General features: G+C 67.4%; 1 protein-coding gene across 1 annotated transcript in view; it reads right to left on the reverse strand.

The window, feature by feature from the left end:
* Positions 1-8,984, reverse strand: part of MUC2 (mucin 2, oligomeric mucus/gel-forming) — a 25,465-nt gene that overhangs the window by 11,970 nt on the left and 4,511 nt on the right. The window contains 22 exon segments of the mRNA XM_034644859.1: positions 11-816; positions 1,332-1,358; positions 1,864-2,040; positions 2,389-2,432; positions 2,737-2,884; positions 3,390-3,521; positions 3,706-3,862; positions 4,180-4,419; positions 4,502-4,681; positions 4,766-4,873; positions 5,178-5,316; positions 5,531-5,682; positions 6,019-6,119; positions 6,229-6,281; positions 6,371-6,626; positions 6,874-7,000; positions 7,288-7,382; positions 7,800-7,964; positions 8,059-8,196; positions 8,311-8,380; positions 8,467-8,577; positions 8,669-8,807. Coding sequence (XP_034500750.1) covers positions 11-816; positions 1,332-1,358; positions 1,864-2,040; positions 2,389-2,432; positions 2,737-2,884; positions 3,390-3,521; positions 3,706-3,862; positions 4,180-4,419; positions 4,502-4,681; positions 4,766-4,873; positions 5,178-5,316; positions 5,531-5,682; positions 6,019-6,119; positions 6,229-6,281; positions 6,371-6,626; positions 6,874-7,000; positions 7,288-7,382; positions 7,800-7,964; positions 8,059-8,196; positions 8,311-8,380; positions 8,467-8,577; positions 8,669-8,807 — 3,565 coding nt within the window.

Below are 8,984 nucleotides of genomic sequence, written 5' to 3' on the forward strand. Positions count from 1 at the left end.
GGTGGTGGACGGCGTGGTGGACGGCGTGGTGGTCGGAGTGGTGGTCGGAGTGCTGGTGATGGTGGTGGTTGGCGTGGTGGTCGGCGTGGTGGTCGGAGTGCTGGTGATGGTGGTGGACGGCGTGGTGGTCGGCGTGGTGGTTGGCGTGGTGGTCGGCGTGGTGGTCGGAGTGCTGGTGATGGTGGTGGACGGCGTGGTGGTCGGAGTGGTGGTCGGCGTGGTGGTCGGAGTGCTGGTGATGGTGGTGGACGGCGTGGTGGTTGGAGTGGTGGTCGGAGTGCTGGTGATGGTGGTGGTCGGCGTGGTGGTCGGCGCGGTGGTCGGAGTGGTGGTCAGAGTGGTGGTCGGCGTGGTGGTCGGTGTGGTGGTCGGCGTGGTGGACGGCGCGGTGGTCGGAGTGGTGGCGGGTTGGGGTCGGGGTGCCCGTGGTGGTGGTAGTCGGGGGTCCTGGCGTAGGTGTGGAGGTCATGGTCGTTGTTGAGGTGGAGGTGGTGGGAGTGGTCGTGGGGGCCGTGGTTGTGGACGGGGGACATTCATTCATCGGCATGCAGCAGTTGACACGTATCTCGTAGTCATAACAGACCGCAAATGGCCCGTTTCCAAACTGGTCTTCATTGTAGCAAATGAACCCAAAGGAAACATTGCACTGTGCCTTCTGGCCCGCCAGCTCCCAGCTGAGGTGGGGCTCCGTGGCCAACCTGCACTCAATGTCCTCAGGCGCACTGCAGACGCTGTGGAAGGTCTCCCGGTCTCCACCATCACTCTGCGTAGTGGGGTGGTTCTCATTGATCCAGTCGGACCAGAAGCAGCACAGCTCTGGGGAAGGAAAACCCGAGATTGGTCTCCACCAGCTTCCAGGGAGCTCCCTGGGGCCCGGAGAGGTCAGAGTCCCCATGACCGCCCTTCCTATCATGGCCAAAGAGCCCGTTTATAGAGTATAGGGCCGGACACCACTGCACACTGAGCCCCGGAGAAGGAAGAGCCCCTCACGCCGCACCTGGGTGATAGACCCCGGCCCCAGGGCTCCGGCCCTGTGCCCTTTCCTCAGCTGATTTCAAATCCTGGTGCCCAAAAAAGTAAATCCCAGAAGGGTCACCCACTGCAGTGAGGAGGCCCATGGGAAGTGGCCTGGTCTGGACTCCTGACCGACAGTGCCATCACCCAGCACCGGTCCGCTCCCCGTGCTGAGCCCAGGGACTGGTGAGGGCACCCGCCCCACACAAGCGAGCGGCCCAGCCACCTGGCCCCACAGCTGGGTCTCCTGGAAAGTTCCCTTTCCCTCCTGGCCCGCCACCGCCCACCCGCCGCTGGGGACAGCCCAAGGGACCTACCTGCAGTCACTGGGGCCGAGGATGGAGCTACAGAAGCACGGGGAGGGAAAGAAACCTGTCGTTAGATAGTCGGACGTCTTTAAAAATCTTTTTTCATTTTAACAACTTCCGCTTTCCTGAGGCTGTCGCGCCCCAGCGGCTTGTCCAGTGGTGGCTTCCATCTCAGTGGGAATGAGCACATGGGAGTCTAGGGACGTTTGTCTGCTTTCTCAAGGACAGCCTCAGGGATATTCTCTTGCTGGTTCAGGAAATATCCCTGGGTCACCTTCACTGCGGTCTGGGCTCAGGGGTGTGGTCGTGATATTGGCTGGCATCTCCACACGAAAGGCCAGGGGCCCAGGGACATCCCCTGAGCCAAGACGCCGGTCGTTGTCACCTCCAGCCCGCTAACAGAGGTGAGAGCCTGCTGCGTCCTGCCCCCCCCACCCCCGTCCCCCTTCGGTCCCTGGAAGGGCCGCTTCCGCTGGGCTTGGGGGGAAGGCAGGCACGCCAGGGTGGGGGGGGTGAGGGGAGCGTGGCCCTGGGGCCTTACTTGTGTGGGTGGTCGGGGTGGTCGGGGTGGTGGTGGTGGTGGTGACGGGGATCGCGGTGGAGGGCGGCCGGGGGGTGGAGACTACACAGATATTGAAGTGTTTCTCTACCGACCCGTCGGGGCCACAGATCTCCCAGTAGCAGAAGGAGCCGTCCTGGGTGTAGTTGAGAACCTTCCCTGGGGGGCAGGAGGGAGGCCCAGGTGAGCAGGGCAGGAACAAGACAGAGACTCTCCAGAACCCCTCAGACGTCCCCCAGTGTCAACATACACTGGACCAAGTACCCCTCGGGACTCCACGTCCGGGCCCTGAAGGGCACAGAAGCGGGATGGCAGACGGGCGACCTCGGCTCCCGTCACCAGCGTGGGGAGACCGCGGCAAGTCGGAGCCAGCTCTGAGCCGGGGAAGGCCCTGGGGGGCCACCGGGCGGGGGAGGGTGAGACGGACCCCCGCCCCCGAAGTCCGGGGACAGGCCGCCTGGGGGCTGTCCCGGGGCCCCCTTGGGGTGGACACAGGGGGCGGCTTACCTTCTTCTGGCCGGCAGACGACTTCCGAGGTGTTGGTACACACACTGCAAAGCAAGTGCAGAGTTCAGACCCCAGGGACGGGCCCCTCCTGGCCCCCCGCCCTGGCCTCCCGCCCTCCTGCGGCTCCGAGTCCGTCGCCCGGTTCGGACTGTGAGCAGAGGAGGAGGACGAGGTGAGGCCAGCAACGGCGGGCAGAGGAGGCTGCCGGTGGACAGGAGCTCGTGCCCCCAAGCCCTGGCTCCCGCGGCCCACAAATGTGGCCGCGTGCGCACCCTTGCGTGTGTGAGCGCGTGGCATGCGTGCGGGTGTGTCTGACCTCCCCCGGGCCTGGCACGTGAGCTTAGGTACCAAGACTGGCAGTCCTTATCGGTGGGGACGGATCCTCCAGGCGGGTAGCGGGTGTCCCCGACGTAGCAGCCGCACTTGTCAGCCGGGACGCACTGTTTCAGGTCCTCGTCATAGATAGGCCTGTCCTTGGGACACTGGGGGTAACAGCCTGACGGGGCACAGGGCACGGGGCTTGGACCACTGCGGAGGGTCCCACGGCAACCACACCCCACCCGTCGCCTGCATCACAGCAGGTCCTTCTCTCCAGGAGTTTCCTCTGGGAAGGCCAGGGAACCACAGGACAGAGGCCTGGACCCCTCCCCCCGACTGGGCCCTATATGCTGCCATATGGCCAAAGGGACAGCCAGCCTGACCCCACGTCCTTCCCACGGGCTAGGATGCTCCCTCCCAGAGCTGGCTCACTTCATCACGCCCCTAGATCTCGGCTCAGAGGCCCTGCGGAGTCCCCCAGACCCGCTGTCCGGGACACCCTGCCTTGTCCCACCCTGCAGCTTCCTGGGGGCCCTGTCCGCTCCTGGATCCTGTCTGCGTCTCTCAGCTCCGTGAGCACACTCAGAAGCAAGGTGACCCCGGTCTACCTGGACGTCAGGGCCCCAGCTCCACGGGGCATCCCTTGCGGGGATGCCGTCCCTCCGCCCCCGAGGCCCGCTCACCCTCCAGGTAGGACACGGAGATGTTGGAATGGATGCCGTTGATGGTTCTGCAGGTCTCGAAGGTGCGGTTCCCACAGGGCTCATAGTGCCACTCACACTCGTCTGGGGGGTTGTAGTAGTCACAGAAGATGGCTGCAGACGGGGGGCAGGGCTGGTCATATTCAGGGAGGGCTGAGGCCAGGCCAGCACAGCCCCCAAGGAGCAACACTTGGGCCCTGGGGCCAGTGAGGCAGAAAGGGGACCCCATATGCCCATCGCTTCCAGGGGGAAGGACTGCCAGCGCAGCCCCCCGGCCCCAGGACGGGCAGACACTCACGGCACAGGTCTGGCGTCCTCCAGAACACGCAGGCCCCCTCCTTAGTGCACGCCTGAGCGTAGGAGGCCACGGCGGAGCAGAAGCACTCACAGTCCCCGCCTGTGTCGCAGGAGCAGGAGTCATGGACGCAGGCCTCGTAGAAGGGCTTGGGGTCCACCTGGGGGAGAACACTCCATGTGCCCTGGGCCCGCACCGCCCACGTGGGGCCACACCTGCCCAGGAGCTCCGCACCCCGGGACAGGACGCGGTCACCCAGCACCAGCCTCTCCGGAGACAGGCGGCCAACCCTCCACCAGCCCCCCACGCCCAAGCCGCCGGTGTCCTTCCTCCCTCCCCGGAAGGCGCAGGAGGAGGGGCTGAGCCAGGGGAGGACAGAAGGTGGAGCTGAAGCTGCAGGAAAGGTGCCGCGTGGTGGCGGCAGGCTGGCTACCGAGCGCGAGCCCACGGCCACGGGCCCGCCACGGCCCGCCGCACCTTGCTGTGGCAGACGCCGAAGACGGAGCTCTTGATGAGGCTGCACTGCTTCTCGGCCCAGGAGAGGCGGTGCGGGTTCCGGGCGCACGGATCCGGGGTGACGCTCACGTCCGGACAGGTGGGGGCCTCCTTCCAGCTGTTCCCAAAGTCCAGCTCGCTGTCCACCACCATGTGGTCCCTCGTGGTGAAGTCATTGCTGGAGCGGTGGTCGAAGTTCCCACACAGCCCGCACACCGTGCCCTGTGGAGACAGCGAGCCGGGGGCTCCGTGCGGGGGCTCTGACGGCACCAGGAAGGCCAGGCCGGGGAGGTCCGCCACGCACCTTGTAGGACGGGGCCAGCTTGATGAAGATGCTGGTCTTCTTGTCCCAGATGACGATGATGCCGATGCTGGCCTCCACCACCAGGTACTGGCCCACCTCCCGGGTGCTGTAGGCCACGTGGTGGCCCGTGTCCCGCTGGATCACCACACGGCGCTTGTCCTCCAGCTTCAGCTCCGTCCTCTGTGCCAGGGGAGAGGCCCCGTCACTGGCCGGGTCCGAGGGTCCCTGAGGGCTCAGGTGTCCCCAGGGTCAGGCGGCACTCACCCCCAAGAAGATCTTGATGGCCTTGGAGCAGGTGACGCCCGTGGTGCCACAGGGAACGTTCTCAGTAATGATGCTGAAGGAGCCCGAGGAGTTCTGGCCACAGAAGTCCTGGGGCGCCACAGGGGGTGTGAGCCAGACCGGCCAGGCCACCGGCGCTCCCCAGCCCCACCCCAGCTGGACTCTGCACAGCCGCAGCCCTCCTCTGCAAAGAGGGGTGACCAGGTGGCGGGAGGACCCTCAACCCCACACACAAGCCCCTCACTCCCCGCGCTGTGTGGGAGGGCCACAGAACGGGCGGACTGAGGCAGGGCTGGCCCCAACACCGACCCCTTCCCTGGGGTCCCCTCGCGGGGCTGACGGCAGCTCCGAGTGTGGCAAGGGGCCCCGGGGCCGGGCAGGCCCTTGGCCTCACCTGAGCCGCCACGTAGGAGCAGTGCCCGTCGAAATCATAGTACTTCCCGTCAAAGGTGACGTAGTGGCCGCTGCCGTAGACGGAGCAGGAGCCGTAGCACAGGGACTCGGTGCACGCCCAGCGGCCTCGCCGGCAGGTGCTGAGGAGAGGGGGAAGGGGGCCTGGAGGGGCCGCAGCGGCCCAGGTCCACCCCCACCCCGCTCAGAGGGCAGCGCCGTGTGGACAGCCCCGCCAGCGGCTCACGCACCACACCTCCACACCCTCGGCCGTGTGGACGGTGCGGCCCCCGCACCCCCGCGGCACGTTCCCCGCCAGAGCGCGTGGGGCAGGGTCCACCGGGCCGGGCCACTCACCAGGTGTTGCAGTCCACCTTGATCTTGTCCCCGGGGGAGTACAGGTCCTTGTTGTGCACGCACGGACACTTCTCCTCCACGACGCACCCGCCGCGGCCGTCATCCATCAGCCCGTCCGGGCAGACACAGCCGCTGATGCACTCCGTCTGGTACTGCAGGGGCCGGAGAGCGGGCTTCAGGCCCCGATGGCCAAGCCGGCCCTTCCCGTGCCCGCCCCCTCTCCTCACACTGCAGACACCCTTTTGTCCCTTCCCTGCCCCGACCCCTGTCCTCTCTCCTCTCTCGGGCTCACACCTGGGCCGGGAGACGGCGAGGGCTGCCGGCCAGGAGTCCCCGCACAGGCCCCGAGCCCTCCGGGGGCTGGGCGGGGGCCCCCAGGGACGGGAGGGCCGGTGCGGCCCAGGCGTGTGCAGGACCGGCATCTAGACCCCAGGGCCAGTGTGGAAGCCTGTCCGCCCCCTCCCCCGCGGGCGGCCCCCCACACTCACGTGGCCGGCAGCCAGCGTCTGGCAGCTGGTAGGCCGCGGGCTCTGGATGGTTAGTGCGGTCAGGTTGCTGCAGTCAACATGGATCTTGGGAGCAACGCAGCCTGAGGGACAGAGGGGAACACCTCGCCTCAACGGAAGTTGGGGTGGGGGGCTGGGCCAGCAGGGACGGGGTGGGCGCAGGAAGGCATACCCATGGCAGCGTCCACTTACTCTGGCCGAGCAGCCGGACCTGCATGCAGTTCAGCCTCCCGTTCCGGCAGACGCTGCGGGGAAGAGGGGGAGGTGAGCGGGCCTGGCTCTCGGGGGGGAGCGGGTGGACACGGGGACGCTCCCCCTTGAGCCCACCACTCACCAGCGTTCCTCCTGCCTCAGCACCACCTCCCCAGCCTCCAGGTAGAGGCCACGGTGGTAGCAGGAGCACTTGGCCAGGGGCACGCAGCGGCCCTTCTCGTCCAGGAAGGTGTCATCGGGGCAGCCACAACCGTCCACGGGCGCGAAGCCCTGAAGGCAGTGGGTGTCGGCCTCGGAGAGCGAGCGGCAGGTGGGCTGGCAACTGGTCAGGTTGTACAGGAACACCTGTGAGTTGGGGCAGGAGCCCACGTCCTCATCTGCGGAGAGCGGAGGGTTCAGCGTGAGGCGTGGAGGGACGGCCCCCAGCTCCCCTCCCCGCAGGCCACCCCGAGCCCCACTCTGTCCAGGACGGGCATCTGCCCGCCCAGCCAAGGGGCCCACGAGAGCCCACGGTAGCCCCTCCACGCTGGGGGCCACGAACAAAGAGCAGCAGAGGGCTGCCACGGTGGGCTGACCCCTCCCGCCACGGGGCACACCAGACACCACAGAGAGGATGGCACTCACTGCAGACTTGCTCCCGCCAGCCCCACAGCATGACGCCCTTGGAGGCACAGGCGCGGGCGTAAGAGGACAGCGCGGCACACATGCAGCCCTCGCTGTTCTGGCAGTTACACGTGTCGTACTTGCACCTCTGGGGGTGAAGGAGGCAGGCAGTGAGGGAGGGAAGAGGGTGGGCACGGACACCCACCTGCACACACAGGTGTGCACACTCAGACACCTGTGCATGTTTACACAAAGGTTTACGTCCCTGCAAGGTGCACATACACGCATGCACGCACACACACAGGTGCTTGCACAAACACCCCCGGCAACTTCGAGCGGCAGCCCGGCAGGCAGGGTCAGGCTCAGCCCGGGCACAGGGCACACCTTGCTGGCACGGATCAGGTGGTGAGCAGTGCACGTGTGGTTCCCACCCACCTTGTAATAGTCCGAGGGGTCCACAGCTGAGTGGCACCGGCCGAAGGGGGTCTCTGCCTTCTTCAGCAGGGAGCACCAGTGCTCAGCATAGTTGGCTGGAGAGGGGGTCAGAGCCTCAGCGGGGGCAGAGCCCTCCAGCAGGTCTCCTGAGCCCAGCTGCCTGCCCACCCAGGCCCCTCCAGCTCCGTGCAAGACCACGCCCCTTGTAAGGAGGGACACCCACCGCCTCCCCTCCCCCGACCTCCCCGGACATGGTGGGCGGCATGGTGGGTGGGAAGGCATGCGGTCATGGCACCAGACCAGCCCCAGGACGGGAGCCACCACCCAGTGATTAACGAGCAGGCGGGCTCCTTTGCCGCGGCTCTTGGCGGACAGCCACCATGGGCCACCATAAACCAGCCATGTGGCAGAAAGCAACAGGTGAATGGGCTGGCCACCGGGCCTCCACCTGCCCCCACCCACGTGCCACGTCCCCCTGGGAGCCCCACACGCCCCACGAGGCTGAGCCTCACCGCTCTCGATGTTGAGGGAGCAGGGGTCATCCAGCCAGTCCAGCTTGTCATGGCAGCTCGACTGGGCCTTCCAGGTGTTGGCGAAGCCGGCCCCCGTGGCCTCCACCAGCCCACCAGCCGTCTTAAAGTCATCCCCTTCCAGGCCGTTGAAATTCCCGCAGAGGCCTGAGGGGCCAGGACAGGGTTGGAAAGGGGCAGGGCGCAGGGGGGCAGGCCCCGAGCGGGGCCTCTGTGGGGGCTGCCCGAGGGCACCACTCACCCTGCACGTGGCCCTGGGCGGCCTGGCCCAGCGTCACAAAGAGCTGCATGACGGGCACGAGCTGGACCTGCAGGCTGAGGCCGAAGGCGGTGCTCACCAGAAGGTGGTAGGAGGACGGTTGGAAGATGGAGAAACTGGCTGCAAGGCAGGCGGCAGGGGGCCCAGCTGGTCAGCAGGGGCTCTCGAGCTGTGGGGGCCGCCCTCCCACCAGCAGCCCCCAACCCCGCTGGGCCCTCCGGGGGCAGGACTCACCTGTCACGTGGGGCAGGTTCACCTGCAGCTCATTCAGCAGGACGCTGCCATCCGACTTGAAGGCCACCACCTGCAGGAGGGGCAGAGAAGACGGCCGGGCTGAGAAGGCCCCCGGGGGCCCTGGGGTGCTGGGCGGGGGGGGTGGGGGGCACCCACGTTCTTCTTGTTGTCGGCCAACAGCACCACCGTCTTAAGGCAGGTCTGCTTGTCCGTGGAGCCGCAGGGGGCCAGCTCACCCAGGAGGGCGTAGGAGTCGTTGTGGTCGCCCTGCGGGGGACAGGGGCGGTGGCAGTGACCGACACGGAGCCAGACGCGGGGCCAGGCCCCAGCTCAGCCCACCGGCCGCCTGGCCAGCTACCTGCATCAGCACGTAGTAGCAATCCCCGTGGAAGGTGTACTTCTTCCCGTCGAAGGTGGTGATGTGGGAACCGCCCTCCAGGGCACAGGTGCCCGGGCACACCAGGTCTTTGCACACCCAGCGGCCGGCGGTGCAGACGCTGTGGGCGGTGGGGCACGGCCTCAGGCTCAGCTTCCCCAGCATCCCTGCCCCCCCAGCCCTGCACCCCCAGCCCTGTGTCCCCAGCCTGCTGGCCCCAGCCCTGCACCCCCAGCCCTACCCTCCAGCCCTGCCACCCCAGCCCTGCACCCCCAGCCCACCGGCCCCAGCCCTGCAC

The sequence above is a fragment of the Ailuropoda melanoleuca genome, chromosome 16 (genome assembly GCF_002007445.2).
Source record: "Ailuropoda melanoleuca isolate Jingjing chromosome 16, ASM200744v2, whole genome shotgun sequence".
In the NCBI taxonomy this organism is placed as follows: Eukaryota; Metazoa; Chordata; class Mammalia; order Carnivora; family Ursidae; genus Ailuropoda; species Ailuropoda melanoleuca.